The sequence below is a fragment of the Mya arenaria genome, chromosome 7 (genome assembly GCF_026914265.1).
Source record: "Mya arenaria isolate MELC-2E11 chromosome 7, ASM2691426v1".
Taxonomy (NCBI): domain Eukaryota; kingdom Metazoa; phylum Mollusca; class Bivalvia; order Myida; family Myidae; genus Mya; species Mya arenaria.
In genome coordinates, this window is record NC_069128.1 from 4,596,357 (window position 1) to 4,614,101 (window position 17,745).

Below are 17,745 nucleotides of genomic sequence, written 5' to 3' on the forward strand. Positions count from 1 at the left end.
ATTTTTATTACAAACATTTTTGTTACAAATACAAAGAACTTCTAATTTCCTTTTTTACAAAAATTATTCTTGGCTTTAAGTAGTTATCTAAATTTAACCTAAATACTCAAATAGAAGGAACATTACATTTAAATACAATGAAATAAACTTTTGCAGTTTTACCACTTTAGTCTGAACTTGAGCTTGTTAGTAATCACTTCCCCAGTGCCAATATTCACAAACCTCTTGTGTCTGATGCTATTACAGAAGCAAAGACAGTGTATTTTCTTCTACAATCAAGCATACATGTATACATTTCGTCAAAATTAGTAATATTTTGAAACATTTAAGAATCCTGTTTTGTAAGTCTGAGGCTCTAGGGATTGACCACATTCACTAGCTGATAGATGGTCTGGAGTGGACTAACAATGTTTGTGGTATGACTTTGTATGTAATTAATTTTTAAACACCTATTTGTATGTTTTACTTTGGCCTAGTTCAGTTGAGGTCAGGTCTAATAGGTTTTTAAATATACTGGACCATTGGTAAAAGGTAAAAGTAAAAAGTGAACCCAGTTCTTAAACTCAAGACACAATAAGTTAGTGAATACAAATCCAAAGTTAAGTTATAAGAAAAGGTTAAGGCTTTGTTATAAACGGCATTTATAAAATGGATTTATTTTACCCCAATTGTGAAGAAATCATGTTAAATAAGCCTAAGTGACATTCTCGTTGACCAATGCAAGAGTACTTTGGGGAAACTGGAATACCCAGAGAAAACTTGTGTAGAGTAATGTATACCTAAGATCCAAGATTGCACACTGATGTTGGTTTAAACAATATACATCAGGGGTTCCATTAAGAATTTTAAACTGGAATTATGAACTTCCTGACATTCAATTTTGGAAGTTTTTCACTGAAATGTGGAAGTTTAAGTGTCCAGAATACAAAATCTTTTTCAGCTATTTTTCAACAAGTATATTAAAAATTAAATAATTTGCAACTTAAACTTGCCAAATTCACAGACTTACTTATTTATAAAAATTTCTATTACTTAAAACAGTTAAACTGATTGAAATTGTGACCACAAAAGTAATATTGACAAAAAGTTTTGATATTTTGAACTTCCAAGCTTTCAGCCTTGGAAGTTTTCTTCAAAATTATGGAAGTTTTTGTACTTTCAACGGTTCAATTTTGGAAGTTTTAACCCATTTCTAGGGAGGAATATACTTCCAAACATCCTTTAACGGAAGCCCTGATATATTTCGATGAAATATTTACAATTAGTTTTGTTCTATAAATTTGAGCATACTCAAAATTAACGAGGACCAAATATGTAATGCATTCATTATGCATTGAAACAAAGAACATGTAAATTATGCAAAACAAATAGTGTACACAGAATAGGGCCTAAAAAAAATTTGTTTGGTTAGGGGTACATCCTTTTCAAAAATAGGTAGGGTAGGTAGGTTTTTTTTGTTGTTTTTAAAAAAAAATAAAACTAGGCTTTATATAAGAATGTCATTTTCATCATTGGAGAATAGTGTTAAAGTTATCTCCTGTATAAGCATTTAAGGTTTTAAACTCCATATTTAACCCCCCCCCCCCCAAAAAAAATAAAAAATAATATATATTTTTTTTTTTAAGTTTTTCATTTTTTTTTTCAAACTGACTATAAAAACGGTAGGGTCGGCGCCTTTTGCGTAGGTAGGGTCGGGTAACCCGAACCAAATGTATTTATTTTTTTTAGGCCTAAAAAAGAAAACTATGAGGCTTATACTATTTCTCTCTTCTTAACACTGATGTTGCAAACATTCACAAGACTGTGACAAAACTTTTTACCTTTGAAATACAGACAAGCTAAACAAACAAACCTGTATTCCACCTGGCCCATAATCTTCATCCATCAGCTTTTCATCGTCAGTGGCCGATAGTGTATAGTAGGACTTGGGAGACGGTTTCTCATATGTTCTAGCAGGTGGTCTGTCCACATTTGCAAACCTCTGACCTACACTCTCTTGTTGAGTTGGAGCTGAAATGTAATCAAATTAATTATATAATACCCATATAAATGAACAACTAGTAATGTGTCCATAGGACACGGATGCCCCTATATGTTGCGTTTGTTACAAAAGGAAGAGCCATTATTTAGTCCATTTTCCAAAAATGTGCTACAAAATTATGAGTTCCACAAACTAAGTGAAATTCTAAATGCTATGTGCAACTACATCATCTAAATAATACTCTGCCAATATTTCTTGACTCTTGGTGAAGTAGTTTTGGAGTTTTAAGCAACACCAATCCAATTAATGGCAATTTATGCTAATTCAAGGGACATAACTCTGGCAGGGGTTTTCTTAAGCGGACGCCCGCTTGCCCGCGCCGGGTTAAAATCGCCGCGGGCAAGTGATTTTTCAAAGCAGGTAGCCCGCTGGGCAAGTGAGCTTTCGTAGTGAACGCTTTCCGGTAGTTTTATTTTATTTTTCTTTGGGTTAAAATATTTCCTAACAAGCATAAGTTAAACCAATTTTGATTGGTTATTGGATTTTAAAACGTCAATCAAATGAATCGTAACGTATAGCGTTCGTCAGCCTTGGCAAGATGGCGGACGGAGACGAACTGGGCGAAACTGAACACCTTTTTCTCAATTTTCTCTAAAAGTAAACCAAAACCTAAGCCGAAAACTACCGATAATGAAAGAAAAAGTAAATATGAAAAAGATAGTACAAAGAGAATCTTTCAATCTTCCTGGTTAAACGAATTTAAATGGTTAGAGTACGAAAATCATCTCTTGAAATGTAAAGTTTGCACGAAATATGATGATGTTGGTTCTTTTGTTACGGGTTCATACTTCTTTCGAAAAGACTCTTTAAAGGCTCATGAAGAATCGCAAGGTCATTGTAAAAATGAAAAGATAGAAAATGCAAAAAACCAGAAGTGACAGTGAGGCCATGGCTGGATGATGCTCGTTTGAAAACAAAATGTAGCAGTTAAGATCTGTTAAAAGTTATTCTTTGTGTTTATTAATAGATATCATTGCCTTTAATACAGATTGATTAAAATTGTATACATATAAACATTTGCAAAGATCGGGCAACCAAATTTTACAGGGGGCAAGTAGATGTTCAAATTGACTTGCCCCTGGGGCAAGTGAAAGTCAAATCGTTAGGAAAACCCCTGTCTGGTTTTACTAAGTGCAGCGAGAAACAAAGCAAGAGGTGCACAACCGAGGCCTTTTTTTCACTTGATGTAAAGTTAACAATTCATGCTAGATAAAAAGGGTGGGTCAACCAGTGTTCTGCCAAGGACGCGCCCTTGCGCCATTGGCGCAGAAAAAATTGGGATGGCGCAAAGAAATACCTGTAGACGGGCCGATCGGCGCGCCCGTTTTTCGAAAAGCCTTTTTGACTTAATCAAATTTTCGAAGAGCCGTTTTGATTTAATCGATTAATTTTTCAGAAGTTTTACAGCACAGCGTTCATTCGATAAAACAACGATTTTCGTTGGTCCGTATACGTGTAACTATCCAATCGCGAGGGGTAGCATATTTTTTTTAATAAATTCAATGTTATCATTATGGCAGAGAAAAAGAAAACAACTCAAACTATGTTTGATTTCTTCACTGTTCCTGAAGCGAAGAAACACAAAGCAAATATATTGGACAGCAATATTAATACTGCGGAAGACATTACTCCCCCAAACAGTTCAATAAGCGAAACTGACTGCATATTAGCAGAAAATTCTAATACATTGCCGGTAGATAACTGCGATGCTAAAACGTCTGCAAATCCATCTGACAAGAAAAAAAAGTGAAACAAGGTCATTCCAGAAAAGATGGCTCTCCGACTTTTCCTGGTTGTTGTTTGATGAACAAACTCAATCTATGAAATGCACTATTTGTTTAAAACATAAGAAAAGTCATGCACTCACTACTTCTGAATGTAAAAACTTTAAAATCAACATTAACAAGACATGCATGTGGATGTTACACCATGTATATAATGGTTAAATTAAACACTTTCATTTACAAGTTTTCATTTTTCCCCTGGCAAAGGTCATGGCCCTTCACTTTTGAAAATGGCCCCTAATTTTCATGACTGCTGGGCCATTCGGCCCCATCTTTTTCAATCCTTGGCAGAACACTGGTCAACTTATTTTTCTTCAAAATAGTGCAATTTGTATAACACACATCTTGATTCTTTAGCATGTTAAACACACCATACTGCTATTTCTACTGACCATTATAATTCAGGGCATCCGTAAAAGAAAGTTGAGAAGTATATATTACTATCTAGAAATGGGTTAAAACATCCAACATTGATTCCTTGGAAGTACAAATACTTCCATAATTTTGAAGAAAACTTTCAAAGTTGAAAGCTTGGAAGTTCAAAATATCAAAACCAGTGTCAATATTACTTTTATTGTCAAACAGATTTTCAGTAAATTGAATTATTATAACATAAGGCTGTTAATTTTGCAAGTCATAATTGCATATTATTTTATTTTTAACATACTAGTTGAAAAAAGTGAAAAAAAGATACTGTATTCGGAAGACTTAAAATTCCAATTTTCAGTGAGAAACTTCCAAAATTGATGGACAGGAAGTTCATACTTCCAGTTTCAAATTCTTAATGGAAGCCCTACCTTTATTTGAACAATGACTGTCCATTCTTCAAACATTGGACAGTTAGTAGAAATAAAGTATGGAAAACAGTCTTATAACCCATATAGAGTACAAAAAAAAAAATGGATGATGTCACAAACTTGTTTAAAGTGCAGCGGAAAACAAACCTTGGAGTTTTGAGCAACGCAAGTTTGCGTAATACTTAATGTTATGGCCAGAAGGTGACAATAACCAAATAAAGAACAGAAAATTACTTGTCCTACAACAATGATTAAACCTAAGAAACAAAATATGAAATTTAATACCCTTAGAACAATGAACAGTAAATATTATTTTACTTCATACCAAAATCAGTACTTCAAATAATTACCTGAACTTTTGTTTTCCCTAGAAACAGGGCCTTGATTCTGTTCTGTATCCCTTCCTGAGCCTCCGCTGTGTTGACGATCAACTTTGGGCCAGTCCTTTTCATGTGCTCCTTGAACCCCACCAGTACTACTTTGCCTGTCAAACTCGGCTGTCCGTTGACCCTGCGCAGCAGGCTTTCCAGGGCTTTCATTGGTCTCATCCCTAGGCTGGCCCCTTCCTCCACCCCTTCCCCCTCTCCCTCTCCCAAAGCCCCTTTCAGACCTTTCCCTGCCACCTCTGTCACTAGAGTCCACATTTCTGTCCCCATAACTGTCTCTTTTTCCAAACCCTTCTCTTTTATTGGCGTTATTTCTGTTTTCATTATTATCTCGATTTCCGTAGCTACCTCTATTTCCATAACCAGTTTCTCGATTTCCATGATGTGATTCTTTATTTCCATATTTCTGGTCTCTATTGCCATAATTGGATTCTCGATTTATGTCATTTTCCCTATTTCCATAGCTATCCTTATTTCCATAATTATCTCTATTTCTGAAGTTATCTCTATTTCCATAATTATCTCTATTTCCATAATTATCTCTATTTCCATAAGTCGATTGCTGCGAAATGTCTCTTTCATTATCAGAATAAGTCCTTGATCTCTGGGGTCTGTCATCCTTCAAGTCCGAGTAGTTTCTTCGCTGGTTTGAACCACCTGTAAATTAAGAAAACAATGTATCAAATGTGATGGGAACCCCTTTTACCTCGCAAACTTCACATCTTGATTATTGCAATTATTATTTTTTCTGGCATAAAATGCATTTCAATAAAACAAATATGGACATGTGTGACAATGTGATGCTGGTAGTCAACAGAGCCATTAACATAGTGTTCAAAATAAAACAAGTCCAAGACTAAAAGAATTTGACACTCTTCCCTCATACTATTCAATGTTTGAAAGTCCTTATTTTTTAAAAAGCGAAGCGAGTATTAGGCAAAATGAAGTTGTGATTTTGAAATTATACTACTTTACATATATTGAAATAGTTAATATATGGACTACAATTGACTTTAACCGTTAGGCTGCTGATGGCGATTTTAAAGGCTTTGCAAACAGCTTGGAACCAGACCAGACACCGAGTAACTCGGCGCCTGGTCAGGTTCCAAGCTGTTTGCCACTCAAGTCAATATATCCCAAAAGTTTTAAGTAAATTGAAAGAAATTTAGAATAAAACAGACGACATTTTTGAGCAGACGACAATTTACCCAGCATGCAAAGGGTTAACTAACATATACTTGATTATTTAATATAAAATTGGTACGCTATATTATTACTGTTGAATATGACTTATATGATGTTTTTTTAAAGCTGCACTCTCACAGATTGAACGTTTTGACAACTTTTTTATTTTTTGTCTTTGAACCAGCCAATTTCTACAAAAATCCATGGAAACCAGTTTTATAGGGCAGCTGACAAAAAATTAGGTCTCAGATTTTTATATTTGAGTTCAAAAATTGATGTTTAATCCATAAAACATTTTCAAACAGAAAAATGAATATCTGCGATCTGATCTTTTGTCAGCAATCATTTTTCATTGGTTTGCAAATATTTAAGCAAAAATTTGCTCTTTCCAAGACAAAATATAAAAAAAATTGCAAAAACACTATAACTGTGAGAGTGCAGCTTTAAGACAACCTTTTTCATTTTTTTGTTTTCGCCTATTCTGCAAGGTCACATCCCCAGTTAACAATAATAAACAGTAGTAAATGATTATTATGTGATTTTTTAACTAGATGCTTTGTGAATATCAAACCCTTCCCAAATTTAAACAATCCAAAAATGTCAAAATTCCGCCCAAAAGGAACATGAGTGTCACATTGCCACTGTTTTAAAGTTTTGTGTAATTTAAGGGCAATTATTATTAAAATATATGGTGTGACATGGCCGGTAATTGATGGCTTGGCCAAGATATTATGCCCATACACATATTGTTTCCATTCAGTGATAATCAGAAACAGCTTCTTGAGTCAGAGCGTGACCACTTAGTGAATGCTGTCAAACCAGTCATCAAAATTAGACTTTAGGATTATCAAGCCCGAATTCTTATACTCTTGCTTGGCATCAAATTTCAAAGGCCTGCTATATATTATTCAGAATTTGGACAAGCCCGGAAGACATATAACCAGTGCAGGGCTTGCGGGCTTGTTTTAATTTCGACTACAGTCAGACCACAATAATACCCATCCATTTATACCCATGGTAGGGCAGGCCTATATAACAAGAAAAGAATACCCTCAATAATGAATACCGGGTATTGTTATCCTACCTCTACCAAATCCTCGACCACCCCCTCTTCCACCTCTCACATAACTGTCCGACTTAGAAGACCTTGGTCCTCTGTCATCCTCAATGTTGTCATTTCCATAACGACCACGTCCAGGGTTCCCGTAACTAGAGCGACGGTTTCCATCCTCGGGAAGGAAGTCTTGAAACTGCTGCTTTCTGTCTCTCCCACCTCGTCTGGTACGGCCAAAAAAGGATTGTTTTAAAACCTCATCCGTTTATCTATAATCTTTGCACTATCTATCAAAACCTGTTAATCACAGGGCAGAAACTGACGACATAGCAGGGTTCCCCCTGGGTACTAAAAAGTTGTCGCCACTTTTTCGTGGGGGGGTTAAGGTGGCCGCGAAAGGCCCCCTTACGGGTCCAGGGCAGCGCCCTTGTGGGGGCTAAGGCGGCAAAGCCCCCTCAAGCTCATGGGGTTTAAGCATTTTAAGAGCCTTAAATTGCATTTAATTAGCACATTGTCGTGCATAAACATAACATTCTGTTGTAAATGAAGCACAAGATATTAGCAAGTTGTTATTCTATTGACAAAATACATTGTATATGGACTAGTATATAAATAAAACAAGAGCTGTCACAGTATGTGACGAATGCCCCCGAATGTGACATTGACCTATGAACAAGGTCAGTACATGAAAAGTTGATCTTGCCTTTACGTGTCAAATACATATGGCAAGTTATTTTAAATTGCCTCTGAACATAAAAAAATACCACCCATACTTGACAACCTACACTGTTATGTCCTTATATTCAGAATTCCCTTGTGAATAAACACTTAGTGTATCTTTCACCTTAGAGGTAGGGACATGGGTCTTGCACACGACACGTCGTCTTCGTATGTGGAACACATGTAGCAAGTGATTTTAAAATCTGTCCATACAAGGGAAAGTAACAGCCCTGACACGACCGACAACCTAAACTCTATGTCCTTATATGCAGCACTCCATTGTGAATAAACACTAAGTGTGACCTTGACCTTTGAGGTAGGGACACGGGTCTTGCACGCGACACGTCGTCTTGGCATGTGGAACACATGTGGCAAGTTATTTTAAAATCTGTCCTTACAAGGGAAAGTTGCACCCCGGACACGACAACCTATACTCTATGTCCTTATATGCAGCACTCCATTGTGAATAAACACTATGTGTGACCCTGACCTTTGAGGCAGGGACACGGGTCTTGCACGCAACACGTTGTCTTGGTATGTGGAACACATGTGGCAAGTTATTTTAAAATCTGTCCATACAAGAGAAAGTTACAGCCCGGACATGACAACCTATACTCTATGTCCTTATATGCAGCACTCCATTGTGAATAAACACTAAGTGTGACCTTGACCTTTGAGGTAGGGACACGGGTCTTGCACGCGACACGTTGTCTTGGTATGTGGAACACATGTGGCAAGTTATTTTAAAATCTGTCCATACAAGGGAAAGTTACAGCCCGGACATGACAACCATTACTCTATGTCCTTATATGCAGCAATCCATTGTAAATAAACACTAAGTGTGACCTTGACCTTTGAGGTAGGGACATGGGTCTTGCACGCGACACGTCGTCTTGGTATGTGGAACACATATGGCAAGTTATTTTAAAATTTGTCCAAACAAGAGAAAGTTACAGCCCGGACACGACAACCTATACTCTATATCCTTATATGCAGCACTCCAATGTGAATAAACACTAAGTGTGACCTTGACCTTTGAGGTAGGGACACGGGTCTTGCACGCGACACGTCGTCTTGGTATGTGGAACACATGTGGCAAGTTATTTTAAAATCTGTCCATACAAGGGAAAGTTACAGCCCGGACACGACAATCTATACTCTATGTCCTTATATGCAGCACTCCATTGTGAATAAACACTAAGTGTGACCTTGACCTTTGAGGTAGGGACACGGGTCTTGCATGCGACACGTCGTCTTGGTATGTGGAACAAATGTGGCAAGTTATTTTAAAATCTGTCCATACAAGGGAAAGTTACAGCCCGGACACGACAACCTATACTCTATGTCCTTATATGCAGCACTCCATTGTAAATAAACACTAAGTGTGACCTTGACCTTTGAGGTAGGGACACGGGTCTTGCACGCGACACGTCGTCTTGGTATGTGGAACACATGTGACAAGTTATTTTAAAATCTGTCCATACAAGAGAAAGTTACAGCCCGGACACGACAACCTATACTCTATGTCCTTATATGCAGCACTCCATTGTGAATAAACACTAAGTGTGACCTTGACCTTTGAGGTAGGGACACGGGTCTTGAACGCCACACGTCGTCTTGGTATGTGGAACACATGTGGCAAGTTATTTTAAAATCTGTCCATACAAGGGAAAGTTATAGATCCGGACGGACGGACGGACGGTGCGATTTTAATATGCCCACCTTCGGGGGCATTAAAAATATGAAAATATGGCAAAAAATGTGACATAAACATCAATATGTTGATTTCAGTCTAATGCCTGCATACAATAGTGTCATAGCATTAAAGAATATAATTGTGAAATTATGAGATAAATTTAAAATAAATGGAAACTCAAACAAATGTACATTGTCAAACTAGGGCCATAACTTTCCTAATGGAAATTCGTCTACCTACCCTTTACTCCAGCCACATTATTAGAAGCCTTATCAAATTGGGTTTAATTCTATTTATTTGTAAGCATACCCAATGATTTCTGTTAATCTTTTTGACACTTTTTGAAACCTTAGAATGCTGCATTAATAGCAATTACAAATTGCGACAAAAACAAAAACAAATGTATTTTTAGCGCGTAAACATCATTACGAAATTTGCATATCACGTGACTTTCTGACAACATAAAATTCTATGATTTGCATTTTTAAAACTAACACGATAATTACGCAACAACAAAGCTGTTGAGCTAAATATTACAATTGTTTTGCTAATAAGAGACATAACAGTTAAAGGATGTCATTGTTTATCCGTGAAAGCAATAACATTCTGCAATAATTAGCAATGTGTTGACTGGGCTGTGACTGCTTGCCCTAATTATTGGATTAATTTTTGTTGTCGCACCAGCAGATGCGCTTGATTTATGACAGTGACAGAATCGATTATCATGCAGGCCGCATGGGCACCACTTACGTCATTTTAAGAAAATATTTTAGAAAAAAAACGTTGTCGCCATAAATTCGCCAAATCTGAAAACTTGTCGCCACTTTTGCGATTTTGTCGCAAATGGCGACAATGGCGATCGCCAGCGGGAACCCTGCATAGAGCAACAAGCTTCTTTCTTTTAAAGGTAAATTCCAATTTAACCACCTAATTTTAATTTCCTAACTTCAAACAACCATTCTAAATATGACAAATAATGTATTCTTAATACATGTACTTGTCTAAATGTGACTGAGTTTTAAAATTCTTCCTTATTTTTGAAGAAGAAAAGAATTAATCTTTGTTTTTGCCTGTCAGAGGGAATTCAAAGATAATGCACTTTAAACAAGAGTTGCACTCGACTAAGCCGCTTTGACTTAGAAGTGAATACAATAATGATGTATGTGCCTGTCAAAAGCAATAAAAATAAATAAAACAAGAGCTGTCACAGTATGTGACGAATGCCCCCGAATGTGACATTGACCTATGAACAAGGTCAGTACATGAAAAGTTGATCTTGCCTTTACGTGTCAAATACATATGGCAAGTTATTTTAAATTGACTCTGAACATAAAAAAATACCACCCATACCTGCCAACCTACACTGTTATGTCCTTATATTCAGAATTCCCTTGTGAATAAACACTTAGTGTATCTTTCACCTTAGAGGTAGGGACATGGGTCTTGCACACGACACGTCGTCTTGGTATGTGGAACACATGTAGCAAGTGATTTTAAAATCTGTCCATACAAGGGAAAGTAACAGCCCAGACACGACAACCTATACTCTATGTCCTTATATGCAGCACTCCAATGTGAATAAACACTAAGTGTGACCTTGACCTTTGAGTTAGGGACACGGGTCTTGCATGCGACACGTCGTCTTGGTATGTGGAACACATGTGGCAAGTTATTTTAAAATCTGTCCATACAAGAGAAAGTTACAGCCCGGACATGACAACCTATACTCTATTTTCTTATATGCAGCACTCCATTGTGAATAAATACTAAGTGTGACCTTGACCTTTGAGGTAGGGACACGGGTCTTGCACGCGACACGTCGTCTTGGTATGTGGAACACATGTGGCAAGTTATTTTAAAATCTGTCCAAACAAGAGAAAGTTACAGCCCGGACACGACAACCTATACTCTATGTCCTTAAAAGCAGCACTCCAATGTGAATAAACACTAAGTGTGACCTTGACCTTTGAGGTAGGGACACGGGTCTTGCACGCGACACGTCGTCTTGGTATGTGGAACACATGTGGCAAGTTATTTTAAAATCTGTCCATACAAGAGAAAGTTACAGCCCGGACACGACAACCTATACTCTATGTCCTTATATGCAGCACTCCATTGTAAATAAACACTAAGTGTGACCTTGACCTTTGAGGTAGGGACACGAGTCTTGCACTCAACACGTCGTCTTGGTATGTGGAACACATGTGGCAAGTTATTTTAAAATCTGTCCATACAAGGGAAAGTTACAGAGCCGGACGGACGGAAGGACGGACAGACGGACGGTGCGATTTTAATATGCCCACCTTCGGGGGCATAATAAAAATGACCATAACACTTAGGGGCCCAAAACACAATCTCATGAAAGGTCTCTATCAACTCTTTATACAGTAAAACTGCGATCGCTATAGGTCGGCGGGGACCGAGCCTTAACCTCCAGGAAACCGATGTCTCGAACGACCCAATTTCAATTCTCCAATCTTTTATGAAATATATTTCAGTGCATTTTAAGTTTGAAGTCGTCTGTTAACAAAGACACCGAATATGTGTTGCTTTGTGGAAATCGCTCATATGTTCAAAGGGTGTTGTATACTATATGTATTCTTAATATTAAATGTAAAAGAAATATCAAAAAAATGAATAAATAGAAATTTTTATTTTTACAAAATTGCCATATTGCAAAGCAAAGTGACAAGAAGGATTTCTTTTCAGAGATTCCGATGTTGGATCGATTTGGTAGTGTTCATTCATATTTTTATTACTCATTTAAATTTCTAACAGTTAACTTGTCACAGTTTACTTCTCATAATTCTAAAATGCCCATATCAACTAATATCGGTCATGCATGCCTTAACAGTGTTAAACGGTTTTTCACACTTTATCAAATTGCCTTTCAACTGTTATTGCAATTTTTACAACTTGCGAAAATTTTTATACCTAGCAATTATTTGTTTATTTTGAACACGCGTTCACGAAAAAGTGTGAAATTATTACCTCGAGGGAGCCATAAGGTTTTGTGCATGATTTGTGTACTTGGGACTGAGTATATTGCTTGACTCCTCGGCATAATAAGGTTTCAATGCAGCGTAGGTATAATTTATATGGTCCGACCTCAAGGGAACGCAGGTTCTCAAACGAGGGCTTCTTCCAACGACCGCATTTTTATTGTATATACCTTGCTTGTTCGCGATTTTTTTACCATTACTAACGTTACTCAATACCAACCACTTTTCTATTAATAGTAAAAATATAAATGTTAAAATCTCAACTTGCCCTACAACTTGAACCTGCCCTAAAACTTTGACCTTAGTTCCTAAGTCAATCAGGGGCCATAACTTGTATTAAGGATAATACGGAGTTATGTTACCTCATTGTGTGATGGTCCTGAACAACTGTGTGATGTATAAAATCAATTGAATGAAGGGTATAGAACTTATTAGTAAATATCCCAACCTTCCCTAAAACTTCAACCTAAGTTCCAAAGTCAATCAAGGGCCATAATTTGTATAAAGGATAATATGGAATTATTTAACCTCATTATGTGATGGCCATAAACAACTGTGTGAAGTATTAAGCAAATTGAATGATGGTATTGGACTTATAAGTGAAAATACCAACTTGCCCTAAAACTTTAACTGGACACTGGAGCGAGTAGCATAGCCCTCCTTATTCTTCGAATAGTCAAGCTAAAAATGCCATTATCAACTTGAATACCTTCCTCCTCCCAGCCTTGGTGGGGCTTCTGGTGCGACATCAGATTGTAGAATGTCATAACCGTACATGGCGATGAGTTCTTGGCGTGACTTAGGCGCCTGATCGTAGGCATCAAACTTGTCATGGCCCCACTTGCTATCGTCTTTCCATAGCTTCCCTTTAGCTCTGAAAAGAATTATCATTAAGGTAAATGGCTACTCAGTTATCTCTTCATGCTGTCAGTTTCAAAACCTCTTCCTGCACAAAATTGAGTGTGCAGTTACCTTAAATCATCTACCATTTTTACCGTCTTTTCGAAAACAACAACAACAACTTTTTCCAAACTTTCATCAATCAAATTAACCCTCCTTTTAAGCTAGTCAAATATTTTTGTTATCAATCTCCTAAATCAATGCCAAATAAATGAAAATAACATAAGTAATTGTACAAAAAAAAGGAAGGGGGTATTTGTACATGAAACATTTGACAAACAAGTTTTTGATCATTGATTGGTTTCCAATCTCTGATAATAAATAGAAAAAAAATGTAAAATTCGCAACCCTGTAAAATGTAAAGTTCTATAAACATAAATCATTGGTCTTGAAATCTAGGTTTCCCTGATTATTCCTTGAAATGAAAGTTTCCCCTTTATTCTTTGAAATGAAAGTTTCCCCTATTATTCCTTGATTCCTTGAAATGAAAGTTTCTCCTATCATTCCTTGAAATGAAAGCTTGCCCTATTTTTCCTTGATTCCTTGAAATGAACACTTCATCTATTATTCCTTGAAATGAAAGTTTGCCCTATAATTCCTTGAAATGAAAGTTTCCCCTGTTATTCCTTGAAATTAACATTTCATCTATTATTCCTTGAAATGAAAGTTTCCCCTATTATTCCTTGAAATGAAAGTTTCCCCTTTTATTCGTCGAAATGAAAGTTTCCAAATTATTCTTAAAATGAAAGATTACCACTTAGGGCTATTCCAGTTAAACATATGTCCCACCCCAGGACGGCAAAATAAAGAAATTTCTGTAGGGGGTAGGTCTTTTTCTTAATTTGCTACTGTAGGGGGTGGTGATAAGTCCAATTTCGCTTCTATAGGGGGGCGTCATTTTCTTTTTTGCTTCTGACCGTATCTGCTCATTTATATTCACTGCCCGATGGTGAAATACCGGGTGTTTTTTTATCCATATAACATATTTTACCGAACGTCGTGTACAGAATTGGTTTGGATACAAATTTTCGCGATATTACGAGTCGGTTCCGCGGTACCGGAAATCAGAAGAAGTTGCGTCCCTTGACAACAAGATGGCGGAGGCGCCAGAATTTGTAAAGTCGTGGTCGAAGACCAACCTACAAAATTGGCTAGAAACCAATAGTTGCGCCGCATGTGTGGATACGTTTCGTGGTAAGTATACCAAATTGCAGTGTTCGACACTAACGGGGTCCCGGGATCCCGAGGACACCAGTTTTTCAGGAGGGACACCTGAACTTCGAAGTCCGGTATTCCGTCGGGACACTTTAAATTTCTGACTGATAAACGCTAAATATCAATAAATCAGTAGCATTTAATTAATTTATTACCTAAATTCGGGCTCCCTAAATTTCTTGACAGCACATGTCAAAACAATATTATTAATTATCATTATCGGACTCATCAAAGCGAAAGTATAGCTGACTATTTGACTATAGTTACGTCATGAATCTATAAATAAACAGGTCATTTCACAGGCGCATGCAGGTTAACGCTTCCGTTTTGTTGTTTACATTTTAAACAAGGTCAGAGCTGACAGAGATTTATTATCGGTAAAATACTTATGTGGAATTGTTTTGCTTATGTGTCAGAACCGCCCAAAAAGATGCCAACTCTGATGATACCTTTTATATAATATGATGCGACCTTTGAGTATTTACAGTAACATTTACGACACAAAAGAACTGCATCCTACATTCAGCATTCTTTTTTAATTGGCATTCAACTTATCAATATTCTTTGTTAATTTTAAAGACATATATTTTATGCCTTGATAAAAAATAACAGAAATAAAATTTGCAGGGTTTTATTCATTAATTCAATTAAATTTATAAAATTTTATGACTTTTTGGCGCGAAAATTAACATGTATACACAATTTTTGGTCGTCTGCTCTTCCAGTATGCACTACGACTGTTGGGCAGTCTGATTGATTTATCAACAGCTCTACTAAATATTGATTGGAGTTTTCACAAGCCAGATGTAATATTCCTACAGTTTCTTAATGAAAAGCACCGACATTTGACAAGACCCTGAACCATGATGTATTTTATGCGTATTTTCCAAAAATCTAAAAATAGTAACAACATCAAGTTTTTGTTTACATTGTATCCATCTCTGTTTTTGACTGAAAACAAAAGGGACTTAGACATTCTCCCGCTTTTGAACCCAATCTACCAACTTAGAGACCAAAATATACCTCACTGCCATTCAGTGCTACTAACCTGTCATTACATGCTGCTGAAAACATGTATAATAATTATGGTGGTTTATACTTGCATTACAAATTGAAAAGTAAAAGGATGTTGAATTTAATATTAAAACAGGCTCAACAATGAAAAAATGTAAAAAGTGGAAGGGACTCCTAATTTCAGGAAGGGACACCTGATTTCAAATGTTGGTGTCCCTTCGGGATCCCTTGGAAAAATGGTTAGTGTCGACCCCTGAAATTGACAACAGTTGTCTAGAATTTTATTAGAAATCATAATTTGTACGTATTGCGTAAATGTTATAAATCCGAATGTTTCGTCCCCTTAACATTTCGACCACAAGTTATTTTAAGGTTGTATATAATTACATGGGTGAAAGTTTCAGCCTCATGTGGCTTAATATGCACTTATAGCAACATATGAAGAAACATATAATGGAAAATAACCAAATTTATTAATGGAAAATAACAAAATTTATTACAAGCGAAATCCCAGTAATAAGTTTTGTTATTTTCCATTACATGAGCTGTAACCGACTTATAGTTCACCCTAGTTTCTAAGCCAATCATCGAACAAGGCCGTATACAGCGTGCCCATTGGCTGCTCGAAGTTCATTTGGCGCGCACCATGTCTGTTGACCTAGTTATAATAATTAACTTATTGGATGCAGATGTGATCTTATATGAAACCTATTCGAGCAAAGATTTGAAAATCTCTGGGTGATGATTGGCTTAGAAACTAGGGTGAGCTATAAGGTCCTATATAGCTCACCTGATCAAAGAGTTACAAAAGAGTAATTGCAAATAATCTTTGCATATAGACGTATAAAAAAATAAACTTCTCAAGGGGGTCCGAATTTGCTCAAAAAATATTCTAAAGGGGGTTCTTTTCTCATCAAATAAACTTCTGAAGGGGGATGGTCCATTTTGAAAGTGCCTTCCTGGGGTGGGACATATGTTTTACTGGAATAGCCCTTATTCTCAAATAAAAGGTTTCCAAACCTTTTATCCTCCTGCTCAGCAGGTGGTTCACTTTTATCATTGGGATCCAGTCGCATGTCATGCTCATAGAACGCCCCTCGTCTTGGGATATAGGCTGGATTCTGGCGATCTTCATCATCATCTAACTTTGGCTGTTCCTGCTCAATACATAGTGCATGAGTCATGCAATAACTCAGAAATGTCATAAACGTTTCTAACCAAATTTCACAACCATAAATCTATATGGTTAACTACAGTTCATGTTCTCTCAACAACTGAGCCCCAATCACAACTCAACTCAATAAAGACTTCCCTTTTTACAAATGTGTTAACAAATTTCCCATCATATCCCTCCATCATTTTGTCATAATGATGTTATTAACTGTTTTCCAATGTTAGTATATATATATAGCTTTACGTCATATAGTAAGCCCATTTATAGCAACTTTTCAACAAAACATTGCTTAAAAAATCTGACCTTTGTCACAATTTAGAGTAATAATTTGTACAATTATAAGGCCCCATTTAATTATATTAGTTATTTCCAACTTCAAAAAAAGATGAGAGAAATACACTGTTACTGTCGTGAACGATTTAGTTTCTAATTAAATGCTTTTGTTATGTTATGTTTATTTTGTTAAGTTTAAGTTAACTTAATTCAAGTTTAAGAATTAGCCAGATAGGCGGAGTTATTGACGTACTCCAAACGGAGCAAATAGACACGTGGTGTTCGGAGCAGACTCCGTTCCATATGAATCAGGACTTTATCGTGCACCGGAGCACCGGAGCTTTTGTTAAATAAAGTTACCCGGATGAACTCTCATATATAAACGAACGTTTCATGTTCTTACATCAGATTTGATTTGGATTTTAGACCAGAGATTTAGACTTCAGACTTCAACATTGGACTTTACTTTGGGACTTTAAAACATATTTCTAAACCAGCTCTTAT

General features: G+C 36.5%; 1 protein-coding gene across 2 annotated transcripts in view; it reads right to left on the reverse strand.

The window, feature by feature from the left end:
* The window catches only part of LOC128240702 (uncharacterized), a 38,212-nt gene that overhangs the window by 15,893 nt on the left and 4,574 nt on the right, over positions 1-17,745 (reverse strand). The window contains exons 4-8 of one of the 2 annotated variants that reach the window (XM_052957448.1): positions 16,815-16,954; positions 13,375-13,539; positions 7,278-7,471; positions 4,973-5,665; positions 1,853-2,010 (exon numbers count right to left, since the gene is read on the reverse strand). In XM_052957448.1, the coding sequence (XP_052813408.1) occupies positions 1,853-2,010; positions 4,973-5,665; positions 7,278-7,471; positions 13,375-13,539; positions 16,815-16,954 (1,350 nt within the window). The remainder of the gene's footprint in view (positions 1-1,852; positions 2,011-4,972; positions 5,666-7,277; positions 7,472-13,374; positions 13,540-16,814; positions 16,955-17,745) is intronic. The other variant, XM_052957449.1, reaches the window with a different exon arrangement.